General features: G+C 42.3%; 1 protein-coding gene, 1 non-coding gene and 1 pseudogene across 7 annotated transcripts in view; 2 read left to right on the forward strand and 1 right to left on the reverse strand.

Annotated features, from left to right (window-relative positions):
• Positions 1-24,137, reverse strand: part of ZNF81 (zinc finger protein 81) — a 141,779-nt gene that overhangs the window by 47,172 nt on the left and 70,470 nt on the right. For all 6 annotated transcript variants that reach the window (XM_045164456.1, XM_045164455.1, XM_045164457.1 and 3 more), the window contains exon 4: positions 13,881-13,976. In XM_045164456.1, the coding sequence (XP_045020391.1) occupies positions 13,881-13,976 (96 nt within the window). The remainder of the gene's footprint in view (positions 1-13,880; positions 13,977-24,137) is intronic.
• LOC102389496 lies at positions 9,897-10,293 on the forward strand (annotated as a pseudogene).
• Positions 16,062-16,165, forward strand: LOC112582448. The gene has a single exon (XR_003106978.3). It is a non-coding gene; the product is annotated as a U6 spliceosomal RNA (small nuclear RNA).

The following is a 24,137-nucleotide window of genomic DNA, read 5'->3' on the forward strand; positions in this document are numbered from 1 at the left end:
CATGGTCTTAGTTTTTTTTAAATGCTGAGTTTCAAGTCAGCTTTTTCACTCTCCTCTTTTATGTTCATCAAGAGGCTCTTTAGTTCCTCTTCACCATCTTCCATTAGAGTGGTATCATCTGCATATCTGAGATTGTTGATATTTCTCCCAGCAATCTTGATTCCAAATTGTGATTCATCCAGCCTGGCATTTTGCATAATGTACTCTGCATATAAGTTAAATAAACAGGGTGACAATATACAGCCTTGTTCTACTCCTTTCCTAATTTTGAACCAGTCCATTGTCCCATGTCTGGTTCTAACCCTTGCTTCTTGACCTACACACAGGTTTCTCATGAGACAAGTTAAGGTGGTCTGGTATTCCCATCTCTTTAAGAATTTTCCACAGTTTGTTGTGATCCACATAGTCAATGGCTTTAGTGTAGTCAATGAAGCAGATGTTTTTCTGGAATTCCCTTGCTTTCTCTATGATCCAATGAATGTTGGCAATTTGATCTCTGGTTCCTCTGCTTCTCTGAAACCCAGCTTGTACATCTGGAAGTCCTTGATTCATGTACTGTTGAAGCCTAGCTTGAAGGATTTTGAGCATAACCTTGCTAGCATGTGAAATGAGTGCAACTGTACAGTGGTTTGAACATTCTTTGGCATTGTCCTTTTTTGGGATTGGAATGAAAACACCTTTTCTAGTCCTGTGGCCAATGCTGACTTTCCCAAGTTTGCTGACATATTGAGTGCAGCACTTTAAGAGCATCATGTTTTTGATAATTATGATAAAGCTGATGTGAAAATTCCTGTACATTTATTTTAGTGGATGTATGTGCTCAGTTCAGTTCAGTCGCTAAGTCGTGTCCGACTCTTTGCAATCCCATGGACTGCAGCACATCAGGCCTCCCTGTCCATCACCAACTTCTGGAGCTTACTTAAACTCATGTCCATCGAGTCAGTGATGCCATCAAACCATCTCATCCTCTGCTGTCCCCTTCTCTTCCCACTTTCAATCTTTCCTAGCATCAGGGTCTTTTCCAATGAGTCAGTTCTTCACATCAGGTGGCCAAAGTATTGGAGTTTCAGCATCAGTCCTTCCAATGAATATTCAGGACTGATTAACTTTAGGATTTACTGGTTTGATCTCCTTCCAATACAAGCAACTTTCAAGAGTCTTCTCCAACACCACAGTTCAAAAAGATCAATTCTTTGGTGTCCAGCTTTCTTTATAGTCCAACACTCACATCCTTACATGACTACTGGAAAAACCATAGCATTGACTAGATGGAGCTTTGTTGGCAAAGCAATGTCTCTGCTTTTTAATATGCTGTCTAGGTTGGTCACAGCTTTTCTTCCAAGGAGCAAATGTCTTTTAATTTTATGGCTGCAGTCACCATCTGCAGTGATTTTGGAGCCCCCCAAAATAAAGTCTCTCACTGTTTCCATTGTTTCCCCATCTATTTGCCATGAAGTGATGGGACTGGATGCCATGATCTTAGTTTTTTGAATGTTGAGTTTTAATCCAACTTTTTCACTCTCCTCTTTCACTTTCATCAAGACGCTCTTTAGTTCTTCACTTTCTGTCATAAGGGTGGTGTTGTCTGCATGTCTGAGGTTATTGATATTTCTCCCGGCAAGCTTGATTCCAGCTTGTGCTTCATCCAGCCCGGCATTTCACATGATGTACTGTACATATAAGTTAAATAAGCAGGGTGACAATATACAACACCTTGATGTACTTCTTTCCTGATTTGGAACCAGTCTGTTGTTCCATGTCCAGTTCTAACTGGTGCTTCCTGACCTGCATACAGATTTCTCAGGAGGCAGGTAAGGTTGTTTGGTATTCCTATCTCTTTAAGAATTTTCCACAGTTGTTGTGATCCACGCAGTCAAAGGCTTTGGGATAGTCAATAAAGCAGAAGTAGATGTTTTTTCTGGAACTCTCTTGCTTTTTCAATGACCCAGTGGATGTTGGCAATTTGATCTCTAGTTCCTCTACCTTTTCTAAATCCAGGTTGAACATCTGGAAGTTCATGGTTTACATACTGCTGAAGCCTAGCTTGAAGGATTTTGAGCATTACTTTGCTAGTGTGTGAGATGAGTGCAATTGTGCGGTAGTTTGAACATTCTTTGGCATTGCCTTTCTTGGCAATGAATGGAATGGAATGAAGCTGACCTTTGGATTGGATTGGAATGAAGCTGACCTTTTCCAGTCCTGTGGCCACTGCTGAGTTTTCCAAATTTGTTGACACATTGAGGGCAGCACTTTCACAGCATCATCTTTTAGGATCTGAAATAGTTCAACTGGAATTCCATTGCCTCCAGTAGCTTTGTTCGTAGTGATGCTTCCTAAGGCCCACTTGAATTCACATTCCAGGATGTCTGGCTCTAGGTGAGTGATCACATCATCATGGTTATCTGGGTCATGAAGAACTTTTTCATATAGTTCTTCTGTGTATTGTTGCCACCTCTTTTTAATATCTTCTGCTTCTGTTAGGTCCATACCACTTCTCTTAAATAAATGCCTAGGAGTGACATTCCTGAGATACAGAATAGCTATACATTTAGCATTAGTACATACTGCCAGTTTCCCAAATTGAATGAAAGAATTTACGTTACTACCATCAATGCATATAAATTCCAGTTGCTCCAAAATCTCGATAACACTTGATATTGTCAGTCTTTTACATTTTAGTCATTGTTCTGTTTTATTTATGTGTGTAGGGTTGTCTGACTGTGGTTTTAACTTACATTTCCCTGATGAATAATGATGTTCAACTTTTCATATACACAACTATTGTGTGGATACCTCCTTCTAAAAGTACCTGGTCAAGTCTTTTACCCATTTCTTTTTCTACTGGGTAGTCTGCCTTTTTCTTTTTTATTTCTACAAGTTCTTTATATATTCTGAATGTAAGTCATTTCTCAAATCTGGGTACTGTAAATATTTTCTCCCAGTTTGTGGCTTGCCTGTTCACTTTCTTAATGGTATCTTTTGGAGAAGGATATTTTTTTTACTCTAATATAGTTCAACTTACTATGAAATGAAGTAGACAATGTTATTTTTTTGTTTTTGTTGTTATCCAAAAGAACTTCCCTGGTGGTCCAGTGGTTAAGAATCCACCTTTCAATGCAGGGGGCATGGGTTTGATCCCTGAATAGGGAACTAAGATTCCAATTCCACATTCAAGATTCCAATTCCACAAACCACAGGGCAACTTATATAAAGACAACACACCACAACTAGAGAAAGCCCACGTGCCACAATGAAGACCCAGCACAGCCCCCAAATTTTTTAAAAGTACTCTTAATAAAAAGTAACTTGTACAATACTGGGATTCTTTAAATGACAGGAAGAATTCACCAATAAGGAGAGGTTTTAAATTAGAGGTTAAAGTTCTTTAATGGACAAAAAGATTGCTAAAACTTCTTTCTGTTTTTGACATTTCTTGTAATTTGTGTTTTTCTAGGACTGTGTCCATTTCACCTCAGTTATCAAATTTGTTAGCATAAAGTTGGTTGTAATATTTTCTTAATATTTAGTGGTGCAATTATGCCTGGTCACCAGAAACAGGTGTTCCAGGGGTATCCCCTGTGTGGGCTGCATGTACCCACCTGTGGTGGTTGGGCCATAACTGCTGTGAGCATGCTATGCTATGCTAAGTCACTTCAGTCGTGTCCGACTCTGTGAGACCCCATAGACGGCAGCCCACCAGGCTCCCCCATCCCTGGGATTCTCCAGGCAAGAACACTGGAGTGGGTTGCCATTTCCTTCTCCAATGCATGAAAGTGAAAAGTGAAAGTGAAGTCGCTCAGTCGTGTCCGACTCTTCGCGACCCCATGGACTGCAGCCTACCAGACTCCTCCATCCATGGGATTTTCCAGGCAAGAGTACTGGAGTGGGGTGCCATTGCCTTCTCCCGTGAGCATGCTGGTGGATGGATTTGGCCCCCTGGAGCAGGAGCCATTTTTCAGGGGGCACTAGGGCCATCCGAGGCAGCTCACTGGGTGCAGTGTGATGGGTCTTCAGAGGAATACTGGATGTATGGTATTAGTGAGGCTGGTGGAGAGTGACAGAAATGGTACCTGCCAGCACCAGGCCAGCTAGGTGGAAGGAGAGTGAAAAAATGGTGCCCACCAGCACTTCTGTCCCTAGAGAAAGTTTCACCAGATCCCTGACCCTCTGGCACATGCTCTAAAATTAGTCAGTGAATCTCATTCTCATATAGCCCAGGCACTTCCAAGCTGCTGCCTTTGGGACTCACAGAGAGAAAGACTGTTTGTGAGCTCTTCAAGAGTAAAATCTTAGTTTCTGACAGTCATACAGCTCTCCCAGATGTAAGTGCCACTGGTTTTCAAAGCCAAATGTTGTAGGGATTCATTTTCCTAGGGCAGGTATCCTGGGCTGAGGGGCCCAACATGGGATTCGAACCCCTTGCTCTTCAAGGGGGACCTCTGCAGTTATGATATCTCTGTTGCTTGCAGGCTGTCACACTGAGTGTGTGGGTTCTGAATAGACTGTGTTTCTGTCCCTCCTACATATCTCAACGTGGACTTTTCTTTATGTCCTTAGTTGTGGAAAATTTGTTCTGCTAGTCTTCATGTCATTTTCAGAGATAGTTGTTCTCTATGTAGTTATAGTTTAGGTGTGTTCATAGGAAGAGAAAGTGTTAAGTCACTCAGTCATGTCTGACTCTTTACAACCCCATGTACTGTAGCCCACAGAATTCTCCAGGCAAGGATACTGGAGTGGGTAGCCATTCCCTTCTCCAGGGGATTTTCCACACCTAGGGATCGAACCAGGGTCTCCTGCATTGCAAACAGATGGGGAAAAATGGAAACAGTGGCAGATTTTATTTTCTTGGGCTCCAAAATCACTGAGGACGGTGACTGCAGCCATGAAGTTAAAAGACACGCACTCCTTGGAAGAAACGCTATGACAAACCCAGACAGCATATTAAAAAGCAGAGACATCACTTTGCTGACAAGGTCTGCATAGTCAAAGCATGGTTTTTCCAGTAGTCATGTATGGATATGAGAATTGGCCCATAAAGAAGGCTGAGTGCTGAAGAATTGATGGTGCTGGAGAAGGCTCTTGAGAATTCCTTGGACTGCAAGGACAGCAAACCAGTTAATCCTAAAGGAAATCAATCCTGAATATTCATTGGAAGGACTGATGCTAAAGCTGAAGCCCCAATACTATGGCCACCTGATGTGAAGAGCTGACTCACTGAAAAGACCACCCGATGCTGGGAAAGATTGAAGACAGGAGGAGAAGGGGACAGGGAAGTCTGGAGTGCTGCAGTCCATGGGGTTACAAAGAATCAGACACGACTTAGTGACTGAACAACAAATGGGAAGAGATGAGCTCAGGATTTTCCCTTGATCTAAAGCAATAAATTTCTATCTGGGTGGTACTTCATCCCACAAGTTCTGATGTGTCATACTTTCATTATCATTCTGCTCAAAATATTTCCTAATTCTATTATGGATTTTTCTTTGACTTATGGGCTATTTGTATATGTGCTGCTCACTTTCAAAACATTCGGGTATGTTCTAATTGTCTCTCTGTTCAGAGTTTTGATTTATTTCAATAGTAATTAGAGAAAATATAATGCATGATTCCAACCCTTTGAAGTTTTTTGCCATTAGTTTTATGTCCCAAAATACTGTCTATTTTGGTCAGTGGGCCACATGCACTTGAAAAGATGTGTATTCTACAGTTGTGGGATGCAGAGAACTATGATGTCAATTAGGTCATACTGGTATATCATGTTCAAATCTTTACAGATTCTTTTGTCTGTAAACAGACAAAAATCAGTTACTGAGATAGGAATGTCAAAATCTCCAATTATGAATATGTATTCCGTTTTTCCTTTTAGTGTAGTCAATATTTTATTTATACATTTTGAGGCTATGCTAAAGTAAATACAAATTTCTATTTTTATAATCCTGTTGAATTTAAATTTTATCAATTTCAGAGAAAGAGGGCACATTACTGAACATATAATAGACATTACAATGATAATACAGGGACTTCCCTGGTAGTCCAGTGCCTGGGACACTGCACTTCCAATGCAGTGTTCCCTGGTTGGGGAACTGGATCCCACATGCCACTGCTGTGGATCCCACATGCCGTGACTAAGACCCAGTGTAGCCAAATAAATAAATACTTTTTAAATTAGTAAAATGATAATACAGGAATATTATGAGACAATTGAATGTCAAATATTGACAACTTAGATAAAATGCACAAACTTCCTGAAATAAAAATTATCAAAGCAAGAAGAAATATGAATATCCTTATATGTAGTAAAGAAACTGAATTTGAAATGAAAGATAGTCCCACAAAGAAAACTTGAGACCCAGATGAGTTCACTGGTAAATCTGTTACTAAAACTTTCCCATAAAGAAAATTTGAGGGCCGATCATTTCACTGGTGAATTTCATGGAACAGTAAAAAAAGAAGTAAAAATCTTCCACAAACTATTTCAGATAATAGAGAGGGGAACACTTCACAACTCATTTTTTTGTGGCCATCATAACCCTAATACTCAAACCCGACAAAGATACTGCAAAAAAGAGAAAACTACAAACCAATATCACCCATGAAAAGTGCAAATATTTTTTCAAATATCAGTAAATAGAATCCAACAATATAATAATAAGGATAATAAATCATAATCAAACTAGTATTTATCTCAAAAATGTAAGGTCAATTCAAAATTATTTATTGAAATAAATTTCAATTGTTTATTTATTGAAATAAAAAATAAATACACATATTAACAAAATAAAAGCAAATAACTCACATGATCACTCTAATAAAATGAAGAGAAAGCACTTGATAAAATCCAACAAATAACCATAATAAGAAAAAAACCTCTTAAAAATTCTAGGATTAGAAAGGAACTTACATAGCCTGATAAAGGGCAGCTTCAAAAAACTTACAGCTAACATCATTAATGGTACATTTTTTTTTTGCCTCAAATATCAGAACAAGGCAAGCATGTCCATGCTCACCCCTTCTAAAGGTCTTTGTGAAATAAGGAAAGGAAAAGAAATAAAAGCATGAGATTGGAAATGAAGAAGTAAAAGTGCCCTTAAAGTGTTGATTACTTACATGAAAAACCCCAAGGAATCTACAAGAAAATTAATAGGTGGATTTAGAAATGACTGCCAGTGCAGGAGACACAGGAGGTTCAATCCCACAAGGAACTAAGATCCCACAAGCCATGGGGAAACGAAGCCTGTGTGCCGCAATTACTCGGCCTGCACCCTAGAGCACACGACTTATAACTACTGAGCCCACACACTGAAACTACTGAAGCCGGAACGCTCTAGAGCCTGTGCGCCACAACAGAAGAAGCAACAGCTACAAGAAGCCTGCGAGTAGCAACGAAGGCCCCACACAGCCAAAAGTAAATTAATTTATTAATTACAAAAATTAATGCCTCAGGACATAAAGTCAATGTACAAAAATAAATCACTAGCAATTTATACTAGCAATAAATAATCTGAAAAAAATTTTTAATGCTATTTATAATAGTATCAAAAACATCAAATGCCTAGGGATAAATTTAATGAAGGATACATAAAACTTTTATATGAAAATTATAAAACATTGCTGAAAGAAATCAAAGATCTAAATATATGTAGAAAGTTGCTATATTCACGGATTAGAAGGCTCAATATTATTAAGATGTCAGTTCTCTTAAAATTGATCTTAGAATTAATGCCAAACCAAATCCCAGCAAGTTTTTTTCCAAAAAATTAAAAACTGATTATAAAATTTATATGGAAATGCAAATGACCTAGAAGAGTCAAAGTAATTTTTAAAAAAAGTCACCCTGGAGAACTGACTCTACCTGATTGCAAGACTCATTATAAAAGCTATAGTAATAAAGTATGGTGGAGGACAAGGAAGCCTGACATGCTGTAGTCCATGGGGTAGCAAAGAGTCGGATATAACTGAGTGACTGAACAACAACAAATAAAATAGGGGTCTGCCAAAAGGACAGTGTATTAACTATATTTTCTTATTTTCTGTATTCTAGATGCTCTAGCATCTGATGCCTAGCTGATCCTGGAGAGACTGCCTCTCCCAGACCTAGTTATTTCCCAGAGACAGCAAGTGACTTCCCTGTAAGTATACCTACCATATGCAAACCAACAAATCCAGAGCCCATATCCACCAACTATCTCCTTTTTCAAGATCTCACAGGTTGAGCCACTAGAACCCTGCCCTAATCACCTCAGGCTGGGTACCAGGCAACTAAGGATAGTCTCTATACTACACCCCAGAGTCCACTGAAATTACTCAAACTAACTAACTCTAAACCTTTCCAGCCTGCTTATTCTACCTCACCCATTCTTTCCTATGAAAATCATAATAAAGGCTGTTGCCCATGCTTTCCCCCTACAACTTCTACCTCCTGATTGACCTTAGTGCTCCCGGGTGTGACTCTGCACAGTGTGGTATGCCTTTTCCTCTTGGAAGCTGTTACAAACTATTTTCAATGGCAGTTGTCTCCAGATATGTTGGCCTCACCATACCTGAATAATAATAAAACCTTCATTTTAAAATAGAAATGGCTCAGCAGTAAAGAATCTGTCTCCCAATGCAGGAGACACAAGAGACGTGAGTTCAGTCCCTGGGTCAAAAAGATTTCCTAGAGGAGGAAATGGCAACCTACTCCAGTATTCTTGCTTGGAAAACTCCATGGGCAGAGGAGCCTGGCAGGCTACAGTCCATGGGGTCACAAAGAGTCAGACATGGCTGAGCACAAGCACGAGTTGAGTTCAGTTGAATAGATCAATTAAACAGAACAGAAAGTCCAGAAATAGGTTCACATATGTGAAATCAATTGATTTTAATAACTGTTCCTAGGCAATTCCGTGGGGAAAAAGCTCTTCAATAAATGGTTCTGGAACAACTGAATATTGTATTGAAAAAAATGAACATCAACCCTTACATTAAACACAAAAATGGATCATAGACCTAAACTTAAAAAGCTAAAATGATAAATTGTATAGAAGAAAATATGAGAATATCTTTGTGACCTTGCAATGTTGTTGTTTAGTTGCTCAGTCATGTTAGACTCTGTGACTCCAGGGACTGCAGCACGCCAGGCTTCCCTGTCCTTTACCATCTCCTGGAGCTTGCTCAAATGCATATCCATTGAGTGGGTGATGCCATCCAATTATCTTGTCCTCTGTCATCCCCTTCTCCTCCTGCCTTCAATCTTTCCCAGTATCAGGGTCTTTTCTAATGAGTCAGCTCTTCCCATCAGGTGGCCAAAGTATTGGAGCTTCAGCTTCAGCATCAGTCCTTCCAATGAATATATAGGATTGATTTCCTTAAGGATTGACTGGTTTGATTTCCTTGCAGTCCAAAGGACTCTCAAGAGGCTTCTTCAACATCACAGTTCAAAAGCATCATGGAGGGGCGAGGAGGTCCCCTCCCTCCGTCCCCCTCCCTCACTCGCTCACCGCCAGCCCCGGCTGGCTCCCTGCCCACTCCCGGGGGCGGGGGTAAGGACGTTCTGTGCCGTGGCCGCGGCTTCTTTCACACTTTAGTTGGGAGCCTCGCGCCGCCGCCTCCAGCACGCACGCACCCCGGCCGGGCTTCAGGTGCTTCGGGGCTCTTACCCCCGGCCTCGGGGAGGAGGGGGAGACCCGGATTCACCGTGGGGAGGAAGAGGAAGGAAGACAAGAAGGAGGGAGGAAGAAAACCTGAGAGGAGGACCGGGGCAGGGGGCGGGAGGCTTGCCACCTTCAGCACCCCCGCTAACGCCCAAGGTGCACCCATCTCGACCGACTCAGCAAGAAGGTGGATTTTCCCTGTGTCTAAAGGGAAAAAAAAATGTCCCCGTGTCTGTAGAGATGATTTGCAGTTCAGCCCAGCTGAAGCTGACCGAATGAGACTATGCGCTGTGCCTCCACCAAAGCATGTTGCCACTGTTCAAAACGAAGAGGAAGCCCAGAAAGGGAAGAACAACCAGAATAGAGATGTGTTTGGCGATGAGTATAGGATCAAACCGGTGGAAGAGGTCAAATACATGAAAAATGGGGCAGAAGAGGAGCAGAAAATAGCAGTCAGGAACCAAGAAAACTTGGGAAAAAGTGCCAGTTCAAATGTAAGACTTAAAACTAATAAAGAGATTTCAGGATTAGTTCATCAACCCAGAGCAACATGCACATTTCTGAAAGCCAACAAGAATTCTTCAGAATGCTGGATGAAAAAATTGAAAAGGGTCGAGATTACTGTTCAGAAGAAGAAGGTATCACATAGCACCAATCCTACCACTCAAACCGGGAGATGCTGCTGCTGCTGCTAAGTCGCTTCAGTCGTGTCCGACTCTGTGCGACCCCATAGACGGCAGCCCACCTGGTTTCTCCGTCCCTGGGATTCTCCAGGCAAGAACGCTGGAGTGGGTTGCCATTTCCTTCTCCAATGCATGAAAGTGAAAAGTGAAAGTGAAGTCGCTCAGTCGTGTCCAACTCTAGCGACCCCAAGGACTGCAGCCTACCAGGCTCCTCTGTCCATGGGATTTTCTAGGCAAAAGTACTGGAGTGGGGTGCCATTGCCTTCTCTGAAACCGAGAGCTACTACTGTGTAAATAGGTTACACCCTAGTTGAAATCTTTGCAAAGGTCAGTTCTCTTCAGCGAACAGCACCATAGCAAAAGAAGATAATTCCATATGGTATGCCCCATTAACTTACAGTGTTTCTTAATGAACTTGCAGAGGAATATTGCTAAAAACAAACAAAAACTGTTATCAAAATTTCTTTGTTGCTGCTAGTTAAAACTTATTGCAACTTTTCACTTCTCTGTGTCCAGGTCTGCAGCAAAATTCTGCAATTTCACCTTGAAGATACTGTTGGTTTTACAGATGCTCTCCAACCTATTTTTTCTAAAAGATGAGGTAGTGGTGAACTCAGATATCCAACTTCTGTTCTAGACTGGTTCTGCTTCTTAGACAAGAGCCTCCTTCCCCGCTCCCTCCTCCCTGCCTCCCCCAGTAGTCCAGAGCCTTGTTTCTCACTGGCAGTGTTGCACTTTGGAGATGGGATGGTTGCTATGGCAAGCCTAGTTTCTCTGCTACGAAGAAGTAGAGACGCTACTATCAATTCAAAGCATGTCGTGACATGAATCCTGGAAGTGACATAGGAGCGAGCAGCAGGTGGTTTCATTTCCTGGGTCTCTTAATCAAAGATCAAGCTTGCAACATCAGTTTTGCTCAGATGCAGACGAAGTGTGATCAAAATCTTTTGAATCCCTCTTGCCCACTTTTTTTTCTATGAAAATAAACATTTTACTGTTTGTTTGTTTTTTTTAAAAAGCAGCATGGCACTCAGCCTTCTTTATGGTCCAACTCTCAAATCTATACATAACTACTGGAAAAACCATAGCTTTGGGTATATGGACCTTTGTTGGCAAAATAATGTCTCTGCTTTTTAATATGCTGTCTAGGTTCGTCATAGCTTTTCTTCCAAGAAGCAAGAACCTTGCAGTAGGCAAAGATTTATTCAATAGATCACAAAAAATACTAAAACTTTTTTAAAGATGATAAATTAGGCTCCATAAAAATTAAAATATTTTTCCTTTGATAGGCACCAGTAAGACAAAACTGTAAGATACACATTACAACAAAATATTAGCAGTACATATATCTGGCTTAGAAATTGTATCGAGCAAATATAAAAAACTCTTATACCTCAATAAGAAGACAAACAACCACCCTCCCCAAATAGGAAAGATATTTCAAAAGACACTTCACAAAAAAATGTACAAATGATAATAAGCTCATGAAGGTATTTAACATTATTACTCATCAGAGAAATGCTGCTTACATTCATAACATACCATTACATATCCATTCTAAAAGCAAAGTTTAAAGAGACTGATGATAACAAGTATAGGCAAGGATTTGGGGCAACAGAATTTCTCATGTATTGCTGTTGGGAATGTAAAGCCATTTTGGAAGACAGTTTGGCAATTATATGAAATTATAAGAAAGGTGAGCAAACACTGATGGGTGAGGCCATGCTCAGTAAATCTTTAATCCAATTTCTGTTGAAGGGTGCAGCTGTGTTCCCTCCCTGCTATTTACCTGGGGCCAAACTATGGTGGAGGTAATGAAGATAATGGTTCAGTTCAGTTCAGTTCAGTCGCTCAGTCGTGTCCGACTCTTTGCGACCCCATAAATCACAGCACGCCAGGCCTCCCTGTCCATCACCAACTCCCAGAGTTCACTCAAACTTATGTCCATTGAGTCGGTGATTCCATCCAGCTATCTCATCCTCTGTCGTCCCCTTTTCCTCCTGTCCCCAATCCCTCCCAGCATCAGAGTCTTCCAGTGAGTCAACTCTTCGCATGAGGTGGCCAAAGTACTGGAGTTTCAGATTTAGCATCATTCCTTCCAAAGAACACCCAGGACTGGTCTCCTTTAGAACGGACTGGTTGGATCTCCTTGCAGTCCAAGGGACTCTCAGGAGTCTTCTCCAACACCACAGTTCAAAAGCATCAATTCTTCAGCGCTCAGCTTTCTTCACAGTCCAACTCTCACATCCATACATGACCACAGGAAAAACCATAGCCTTGACTAGACGGACCTTTGTTGGCAAAGTAATGTCTCTGCTTTTGAATATGCTATCTAGGTTGGTCATAACTTTCCTTTCAAGGAGCAAGCGTCTTTTAATTTCATGGCTGCAGTCACCATCTGCAGAGCAACGCTAATCCTAGGCATTTACCCAAGAAAAATGTAGACATATGCTCACACAAAGACAAATCAGAATGTTTACTGCAACTGTAGTCATAATAACCGAATAATGACCACTTGTCATTAACAGGCATAGAGATAAAAAAATTATAATGGAACAGTATTCACTATTTAAAAGGCACTATTTAATAGTCATACCATGGAATAGTATCCACTATTTAAAAGAAACAAACTAGTGATATACTCAATAACATGAATGAATTGCAAAATCATTATGCTGAACAAATAAAGCCAGACCCAAAAAGGTACATACAGAATGATTCCATTTATATGCAACACTAATAAAGGCAAATCTAGTCTATAATGACAAAAAGTAACTCAGTGGTTGCTTGGGGCCGAAGTCATGTAGAGTATTAACTACAAGGGGCATGAAGGTACATTTTTGTGTGATGGAATGTATCACGACTAGGGTGGTGCTTATACCAATGTGTACCTTTGTCAAAACTCACCAAACTGTACACTTAAAATGGATACTTATGATGGTATGTAAATTATATCTTAATAAATTTGATTTTAAAAGAGAAAATGCTAGGTGACAGGGATCATAAAGTGAGAAGATGGAAGGCAGGCATGGAGATTAGGAGAGGTGAAGAGAAGTGAGGAATCTGAAAGCAATATTTACAAAGAGAAAAGGAGGTAGGGCTGGTTGTAGATGACAGTTTGTTGATATCTTAGAGTGAGAAGATGAAAACAAGAGGGAGAAGAAGCTGAAAGGGAACCAGGTAGAACAGGAGTGAGGCAACCAACTGATCTCCAAAGAAGGTAAATCCATTAAAACCTGAATGTATACGATAAGGATCTAAGATCTTGGGAGTGGGGTTTCAGTACTAAAGCATAAAAATGTAATGGAAGGAGAAAACATCCAAGAAAGCCAGATCCATAGTAAGGAAGTCTGGCATATGATCTAGAGTATAGGTACTGTAACAATTCTCCTGGAGGGAAGCTAAGCCAAGAAGCAGTAAGGGAAATACAGGGAAGAGCAGTTTGGTACCTCAGAGGCCAAGGAGTTTCTAAAGTTTTGAACCTTCAAGAAGGGCAGCAATCACAGCACTTTAAAGGTATTGGTCTCAAGTATTTTCATTGTCTTCCTTCTGCCAGGATCACACTCACCTGAGCAGCTGTGATGTAGGGTTTTTTCCTTCAGTGCCCAAGGCTCCTCTCCTTGTTCCAACTTGAATATGACCTCTGGTTTGGGAACTTCATACCCTGTTAACAGGAAATGACAGAAAATGGGGTCCAGCTAATTGCTTTCCATGTGTTCTTTGGAAAAGTAACCGCATTTCATTGGAAAAAGAGTAATAAGCATGAACATGCAAAGGGAGTGAAGAATCTCACGCAAATCAAGGATGACACCATTACACATTTCAGATGCCCCAGAGCACTTAGCAGCTGAGAATGGAGACCACCTCACTGAGGTTCTGTGTTAGTTCCCTAGGGCTTCTTTAAGAAAGTACCAAAAACTCCCTGAAGAAGGAAATGGCAACCCACTCCAATATTCTTGCCTGGTAAAGTGCATGGACAGAGCCTGGTGGACTGCAGTCCTTGGGGTTACATGACTGAGCATGCAGGCATGAGGGTGGAGGGAGATGGGTTGGTAGCAATAACCTGGTAGAACTTAAAAAAAAAAAAAAAAGAGAGAGAGAGAAAGTACCCAAAACTAGGTGACTTATAACAACAGAAATGTATTATCTGATATTTCTAGAGGCTAGAATTCTGAAATCAAGGTGTTAGCAGTGTCATGGTCACTCCAGCAGATATAGGGGAGAAGCCTTCCTTGCACCTTCTAGCTTATTCTATCTGCCAAAATCTCTGGTGTTCCTTGGCTTGTAAATGTATTTTAATCCAGTCCCATGGCTATCTTCTCCCTGTGTGTCTTCTTACTGTCTTTCCTCTATGTGTGCCTATTTCTGTGCCCAAATCTCCTTTTTTTTTTTTTAAAAAAAAATAAGGATACCACTCAGGTTAGGGTCCACCCCAATGACCTCATTTTAATTTGATCCCCTCTGTAAAGATACTACTTTCAAATAAAGGCACATTCTCAGGTACTGGGGGTTAATATTTGGACATATCTTTTTTTGAGGGGTCACTATTCAACCAATAAGAGCATGTCCCCTGACCCCCCCAATTCACATCCTTCCCATGTATAAAATACATTAACCCCATCCCAATATCCCCAAAAGTCTTAGTCATCCCAGCATCAACTCTTAGGTCTAAAATCTCATCTAAACATCAACCCAGGGTCTCAGATCTCAGCATCTAAATCATCTAAATCTTATGGGTAAGACTTGAGTATGAGTCATTCTGGGACAAAATTCCTCTCCATGCATATCTATGAAAGCAGACACACTACCTCTTTCTAAAATATTCCAAACACAGTGGTGTCACAGGCATAGGATAGATACTCCCATTCCAAAAGGGAGAAATTAGAATTTAGAAAGGTATGGCAGGTCTCAAGCAAGTCTGAAACCGAGCAGGGCAAATTCCATTAGATTTTAAGTGAAAGTGAAAGTCACTCAGTAGTGTCTGACTCTGCAACCCCATGGACTATACAGTCCATAGAATTCTCCAGGCCAGAATACTGGAGTGGGTAGCCTTTTCCTTCTCCAAGGGATCTTCCCAACTCAGGGATCGAACCCAGGTCTCCTGCATTGCAGGCAGATTCTTTACCAGCTGAGCCACAGCTTGACAATAATCCTCACTGGTTCAATGCTCTGTCCTCCAAGCCCACCAGGATGGTAGCCCCACCCCCTCAGCCCTGGGCCAGGAATGGCACCACTTACTATCACTCCTAGTGGCCCATTAGCAAAAATTTTGTTTCCTGTACTGGCAGTCTTATGCTCTGCCGTTCCACATGCCTTAGTTCCAAAGGGAGGAATGCTTCTACCAAGAGACACAACACTGATTCTATTGAACTGGAAGATAAGTCTGCCACCTGGAAATCTTGGTCTTTTCACGTCTCTGAATCAACAGGCAAAGAAGGGAGTTACTGTGCTGGCTGGGGTGGTTGATCTTGACTATCAAGGGGAAACTATGGCCTGCTATATCACAATGGAAATAAAGAAGAGTATGTCTTAGTGCTTGTTTCAGCAGTGAAGTGAAAGCCGCTCAATCATGTCTGACTCTTTGAGACCACATAGGCTGGAGCCTGCCAGGCTCTTCCGTCCATGGAATTCTTCAGGCAAGAATACTGGAGTGGGTAGCCTTTCACTTCTCCAGGGGATCTTTCTGACCCAGGGATTGAACCCGGGTCTCCCACATTACAGGCAGATTTTTTATCATCTAAACCACCAGGGAAGCCCAGCAGTCCATATATTAAAATTGGAATGATACAGAGAAGATTAGCATGGCCCCTGAGCAAGGATGACACACAAATTCATGAAGTGTTCCATATTTTTATGGAATCTTAAAAAGGATACAAATGAACTTATTTACAAAACAGAAGTAGAGTCATGGATATAGAAAACAAACTTATGGTTACCAGATGGTAAGAGGGGAGGAGAGATAAATTGAGAGATTGGGATTGACATATACACACTACTACATATAAAATAGGTAACTAATAAAGACTTACTGTATAGCACACAGAACTCTACTCACTACTCTGTAATGGCCTATATGGGAAAAGAATCTTAAAAAAAAAGAGTGGATATATGTATATGTATAACTGATTCACCTTGCTGTACACCTGGAACTAACACTGTAAATCAATTATAATCCAATAAAAATTTTTTTAAAAAGAAGAGTATGTCTAGAATACAGGCGATCCCGTAAGGCATACTATCATGCCCTGTGATTGCTTCCCCAGTGCCTCGGGATAAAGAATCTGTCTGCAATGCAGGAGACACAGGAGACACGGGTTCAATATTTGGGTCAAGAAGATCCCCCAGAGGAGGAAATGGCTACCCACTCCAGTATTCTTGCCTGAAAATTCTATGGACAGAGTAGCCTGGGGGACTACAATCCATGGGGTTGCAAAGAGTCGGACACAACTGAAGTGACTGAGCACATACACACGCATGCCCTGTGATTGAAGTCAATGTAAAACTACAATGATACAATTCAGGCCTGGACCCTTCAAGAATAAAGTTTTGGGTGACACCACTGGGCTTCCCTGGTGGCTCAGCTGGTAAAGAATCTGCCTACACTGCAGGAGACCTGGGTTCGATCCCTGGGTTGGGAAGATCCCCTGGAGAAAGGAAAGGCTACCCACTCTAGTATTCTGGCCTGGAGAATTCCATGGACTGTATAGTCCATGGGGTGGCCAAGAGTCGAACACGACTGAGCAGCGTTTATTTTCATAATGTTTCTTTGTATTTATGGGCTTCCCTGATAGCTCAGTTGGTAAAGAATCTGCCTTCAATGCAGGAGACTGTGGTTCGATTCCTGGGTGGGGAAGATCCCCAGGAGAAGGGATAGGCTACCCACTGCAGGATTCTTGGGCTTCCCTTGTGGCTCAGCTGGTAAAGAATCTGCCTGCAATGCAGGAGACCTGGGTTCGATCCCTGGGTTGGGAAGATCCCCTGGAGAAAGGAAGGGCTACCCACTCCAATATTCTTGCCTGGAGAATTCCATGGACAGAGGAGCCCAGTGGGCTACAGCCCATGGGGTCACAGTCACATAGAGTCAGACATGACTGAGTGACTAACACTTTCTACTTTCACTAGGAAAACAAAATCACAACTAGCTGAGTTGCCTGCTGAGGGCAAAGGGAACAAGGAATGGGTAATGGAAAAAGGAATTCTGCCTCAGGACCGTGACATAGAAATCTGCCTAGCTTGCCCTGTGAATTTCAGATTCAAAAGTTCAACATCAACTCACCTAAATTTCGAGCCTGCTGGCCTGCCCTTCAGACTTGCCAGTCCCCACAACTGGGTGAACTGGTTCCTTAAAATAAATCTCTCTCCCCTACTTTGTCTTTATGTACACACATGCATGCACAAGTGTGTGTATACTCTCTATATGTATATACTTATATCCTATTGGTTCCATTTCTCTGGAGAACCATAATACAGAGTTTGATACCAAGAGTGACTCTAGAGTAGTGGTCCCCAACCCTTTTGGCACCAGGGACTGGTTTCGTGGAAGACAATTTTTCCACGGATCGGGGTCAGGGGATAGTTTCATGATGATTCAAGCACACTAGGATTTGTGCTCTTATGAGAACCTAATCTGACAGGAGGTGGTGCTCAGGTGGTAACGCCAGCAATGAGGAGTGGCTGTAAATACAGATAAAGCTTCACTTGTTTGCTGTCTCTCACCTCTTGCTCTGTGGCCCAGTTCCTAACAGCAGGCCATGGACCACTACTGGTCCATGGCCCGGGGGTTGGGGACCCTGCTCTAGAGGAACAGAATCTCAAGTATGAGCTTTCTGAATTGGTTATGGGATTTCTGGAATTGATTCTTTATTCTGATTAAATTCAAAAGCACTAATGACTCTGTTTCCAGTAGTAAGGACAGCGGTGTGACAGGACAAAAGAGATATGCAAAATATCAACATTGGATACTCCTAATTGAATGCTTATAAGAGGTGAGGTTCTGGATGATCTTGTATTTGATACTTGGAAACTTTGTCAAACTTACAAGTATAGTAAGATTGTCTAATTGCTCCTAATTGCACTGGACAAAGTGGGGAAAGAAAAGGATGAGCTCAGGGGTTTGATTTTCCAGATCAAGCATAACATGAATGACCTGAAAATTTCTCAGTCTGTCCTGAAAATAAGTTAGCTTCCAGAGCTGCTGAGCTTACTGAAAACCAAACCAGAGTCTCAACCTGTGAGTGGCTAAATTACAACACAAATTGAATTCCCAACCTCACAGGGTGTCTGCTGTTAAAGGAAGGCACTGATGAAGAACGAACAGGATCCTGAAAAGTGGAATGGGAACGTATGAGGACACTGCACTTCTAAATTTGGATGAGTCTTTACCAGTAGAAGCAGCCCTTCCACTTTCAAATGAGAAGTTAAACACCCGTCTGCCTGAGGAGCCTGCAATGGCCTCCCCTGAGGGACTTGCCTTGTAAGGCACTGCTGATTCCCCTCAGGATCTACGCCACCACCTGTCTTTGCTTCTAGACCTATAAATGGACTTAAGTTCACCAAGCCCCAACTCAAGGAGATCAAACCAGTCAATCCTAAAAAAAAAAAAAAAAAATCAATCCTGAATATTCACTGGAAGGACTGATGCTGAAGCTCAACCTCCTATACTTAGGCCACCTGATGCGAAAAGCTGACTCACTGGAAAAGACTCTGATGTGGGAAATATTGAGGGAGGAGGAGAAGGAGGCAATGGAAGACGAGATGGTTGGATGGCATCACCAACTCAATGGACATGAGTTTGAGCAGACTCCAGGAGACAGTGAAGGACAGGGATACCTGGCATGCTGCAGTCCATGGAGTTGCAAAAAGTTGGACATGACTTAGGGACTAAACAACAACAAAGGCCCAATGGGTAAGATACAAAGTGCGACCCATGAGAAGATCTGAGATACTCCAAAAGACTGCATGATTTGTCCAATTTATAAGGACAGAAATCTGGGTGATATGTGTGGGATAATGGAAGGAAAAAAGTTGGATCAGACTGAAATTTTTAGTATATGTACACTAAGCAGATTCTGAATGTAATCTTGCCACTTGAGGGGTTAGGAAGGGTACAGACAGTATATTTGGCTGGTTGGCTGGAACATGAACCAAATCACAGCCCACATAAATGCAGCTGGAATTCTAGGACTGCTTTGGTGTACTACAGAGAAAGGCATCTGAAGGCTTAGGGAGATTGGAATGTTAAGAGTAGATTTATCAAGAAACATCTGCTCACTCACACCAGGATGGTCCAGAGACACATCAGTCACGACAACTGTGACAAATAAATTTGTGAGGGACCCCCGATAATCTATGATTGTTCTTCACTGTAGGTCAGAAATTTCAGTGGGAACTGCTGCCACTGAACTGGAAAACCTAAATGCAGTGGGAGCAACTGGAACCTGGGGTGAAGTGAAGTGAAAGTTGCTCAGTCATGTCCGACTCTTTGTGACCCCATGGACTATACAGTCCATGGAATTCTCCAGGCCAGAATACTATAGTGGGTAGCTGTTCCCTTCTCCAGGGGATCTTCCCAACCCAAGGATTGAACCCAGGTCTCTCCCATTACAGGCAGATTGTTTACCAGCTGAGCCACAAAGGAAGTTCAAACCTGGTGTGGCAGGGGTCAAATGGAGGCACTGGATTGCCAAATACAAGGTCGATGTGGTTAGCACAGGGTCAGAGTAGTAATCGGAACAGTCCAATTCACAAATAAGGGTAGAAATTTCTATAATACTGTTTTAATTCATTCTACAACTCATTAGAGTTCAAACATCTTTCAAAACAAACCTTTACCTTGCGTGTGTGTATACTAGGTCATTTCAGTCATGTCCAACCCTTTGCGACCTCATGGACTGTAGCCCACCAGGCTCTTCTGTCCATGGGACTCTCCAGGCAAGAATACTGGAGTGGGTTGCCATGCCCTCCTCCAGGGGATCTTCCCGACACAGGGATCAAATCCCTGGGTCTCTTACATCTCCTGCACTGGAAGGCTGGTTCTTTACCCCTAGCACCACCTGGGAAGCCCATATCTTTATCTTGGTGTTTTATTATTTAAGAGATAACCTTCTTTGAAGTCAGCAGAGTTAGGACAGTCTAAGAAAAGCAGGACAGAAACAGTGTATGAACATTTAGCAAAAGACAGTTTTCAGATATTTAAGAAACTATGCTACACAACCATATATTTATGTGTTATATATCTATACCTCTCTATCCTTCTAATACTATATGAGAATGGGGGGATAGCATTAAATATAACACCTGTTTTAGAGTGGTTCACCTGCTCACGGACATGCATATAAACAAATTAAGAGCAAAAAAATAAAAGAATATTGAGTATTTACTATGTACCAGACATTGCCCTGGGCACTTTAGATGAATTAATCCATTTAGTCTTCAAACCAACTCTCCTCTTATTCCCCTTAGCAGACAAGGAAACTGAGCCTTGGAGAGGTAAAATTCCAAAGTCACACAGCTAGTAAGTGGCTTAGTTATTCATACAACAAGTGGCCAGCTAGAGATTTAAACTTCTTTCTCTTATGCTATCCTACTGCCAAATAGAAAAAAAAAAAAGCACACATGTCTTTAATATATATTACATAGGGATGAACCAAACCTTCTGTGCTGTCAAAAAGATTCACAGAGACCTGTGAGTTTGGCTAGTTGATCATGACTTCCATAGGAAACAAATAGGTGGGCAATTTACTAAAATCTTACTTGATCTGTAGAAGGAAAAGAGTTCTAGGTCAAGCAAAAAGAAGTCTAACTTGAAACATCCAAACACAGAATCCCAGCTCCTCAATCAACTCTCAGACTTGAGTCAGTTTATACAACGAGAATGAACACTTCTGAATGAAGCGGAGGCTGGGTCCCTGGAGGAATGAACCCATGACACTGCCAAAAATTTACACCACTAATATTTCTCCCAACTTTTCCTAAAAGGACCTACAGCCCTTTACCAGGGTACCTCTGCATTGGGGAAAAAGCAATGAGGCTTTCCAGATATTACCAGATAGGACACTGGCTCTGATATGACACTAATTCCCAAAGATCCAAAACATTACTGTGGCTCACCAGACAGAGTTGGGGCTTATAAAAGTGAAGTGATCAATGGAGTTTTAGCTCAGGTCCATCACACACAGTGAGCTCAGTGGATCCCTAAACCCATCTCGTGGTTATTTCTCTGGTATAGGAATGCATAATTAGAATACTCAGCAACTGGCAGTGTCCTCATATTGGTCTCCTGACCTATGGAGTGAGGCCTCTTATGGTGGAAAATGCCAAGTGGAAGCCACTAGAACTGTCTCCATCTAGGAAAACAGTAAACCAAAAGCAGTACTGCTTTCCTGAGGGATTGCTGAGGTTGGTGTTACCATCAAGGACTTGATGGAGAAGGCAATGGCACCCCACTCCAGTACTCTTGCCTGGAGAATCCCAGGGATGGGGGAGCCTGGTGGGCTGCTGTCTATGAAAGATGCAAGGATGGTGATTCCACTACATTCAACATGCCTATTTGGCCTGTGCAGAAGACAGATGGATCTTGGAGAAGGACAGTGGATTATCATGAACTTAACCAGGTAGTGTCTCCAACAGCAGCTGCTATACCAGATACAGTTTTGTTGCTTGACCAAATGAACACATCCTTTGATACTCGGCATGTATATATTTATCTGGCAAATGCCTTTCTTAAAAACAGTACTGTTAGTAAAGACCAGCAAAAGCAGTTTTCTTTCCATTGGCAAGGCCAACTATATACCTGCACTGTCCTGCCTCAGAGGTAGATCAACTCTCTAGTCCTATGTCATAATTTAACCTGTAGGGTTCTTGGGCAATTTTCCCTTCCACAAGACATCACATCACATGTCTGTGTGCTCAGTAGCTTCAGTCATGTCCAACTCTTTGAGACCCCATGGACTACAGCCTGCCAAGCTCCTCTGTCCATGGGATTCTCCAGGTAAGAATACTGGAGTGGGTTGCCATGACCTCCTCCAGGGGTCTTCCCAACCCAGGGATTGAAACCATGTCCCTTATATCTCCTGCACTAGCAGGCAGGTTCTTCGCCACCTAGGAACCCCACACTGGTCCATTACATGGATATTATGCTTATTAGACCTAGTGGATAAGAGTGAGAAACTACTCTAGACTTATGGATAAGACATCTGTGTGTCAGGAGACGGGAAATGAATCTGAAAATAAATTTAGGGGCCTTCTATCTCAGTGAGATTTCTAGGGGTCCAGTGGTGGGGGGCTTGTTGAGATACTCCTTCTAACCTCTTGAAGAATAAGTTTTGCATCTGGCTCTTCCATAAGCAAAAAGAGGGCCAACACCTAGGGCCTCTTTGGACATCAAAAGCAACACAGTCCTCATCTGGATGAGCTACTCTGGCCTATTTACCAGGTGATTCAAAAAGCTGCCATTTTGAGTGGAGATCAGAATAGGAGAAGGCCCTGTGTGACACGTCCAGACCGCCATACAAGCCACCCTGCCACTTGGGTCACATGACCCATCAGATCCATTGGTGCTTGAAGTGTCAGTGACACAGGGATGGAGGCTTTGGCAGTTCCCCTGAGACAAATCACAGCACAGGTCGTAGGATTTTGGAGCTAAGCTCTGCCATCCTCTGCTCTCCTTCTGAGAAACAACTTTTGGTTTGCTACAATGTCTCAATTTACTCACAGAATTTAAGCATTTTAGTTAGTGGAGGAAAATAAAACTTAACAAGGATTCCCTCAGTAAAGGTGAGTGAACACAGAAGAAGCCAGCGCTGACATAGAAAATGTGGCAAATGGTAGACCTGCCTTCCAGTGCTGCTTGTAAGGGGCCCAAGTTCTTCTGACGGAGGCTCAGCCTGTGGATGGCCTGAGGCCAGGAGCCACCCTTGCAGCACTGAGACTGGGTCTTCCCAGAGTTGAATTGCTTGAGAATGTGCCCAAAGTGGGCAGTAAACTCCATGTAATCTAAATATTGTTGTTTAGTTGCTAAATCATGTCTGACTCTTTGCACCCATGGACTGTAGCCCACCAGGCTCCTTTATCCATGGGATTTCCCAGGCAAGAACACTGGAGTGGGTTTGCCATTTCCTACTCTAGGGGACCTTCCCCACCCAGGGATCGAATCTGCATCTCCTGCTTGGCAGGCAGATTCTTTACAACTGAGCCACCAGGGCTTGGTGTAAGGCTAAATAAAAGGAAGTGAAAGTGTTAGTCGCTCAGTTGGGTCTGGCTCTTTGAGACCCCATGGACGTGACAGGGTCCTCTGTCCACAGAATTCTCCAGGCAAGAATCCTGGAGTTGGTAGCCATTCCCTTCTCCAGGGGAATCTTCCCAACCCAGGGATTGAATGCCGGTTTCCTGCACTGCAGGCAGGTTGTTTACCATCTGAGCCACCAGGGAAGACCCAAAGCTAAATCCTGGAACAAAACTGATAGTCAACAAGTACCATAAGGGAGAGCTTAAGAGAGAGTTCAAGAGAGCATGTCACTGTTAAGAGATGTGACCTCAGATCCTATGTGGTGACCTTACACCCTCAGCCCTAGGTGGTGGCCTTGCCCTCTTAGCCCTGGAATCAACTAGGTGGCTCACCTTCTGGAAGCAAAGAGGTGACAGCTTGTCACCCTGCATCTTCCTAGTCTGTGCTCTCTGGGCCTGTGGTGGCAGTGAGAGCTCTGCTGGCTTCTGAACCATTTGGAGGGTCATTCATCGCTTTTCTTAGAAGATATTCACTGCCAAATAGCTTTACTAGCCTATTTCCTGGCTGGAGAATCCCAGAAATCCAGTCTTCCTTCCTTCC

Source organism: Bubalus bubalis, chromosome X (assembly GCF_019923935.1).
Source record: "Bubalus bubalis isolate 160015118507 breed Murrah chromosome X, NDDB_SH_1, whole genome shotgun sequence".
Lineage (NCBI taxonomy): Eukaryota > Metazoa > Chordata > Mammalia > Artiodactyla > Bovidae > Bubalus > Bubalus bubalis.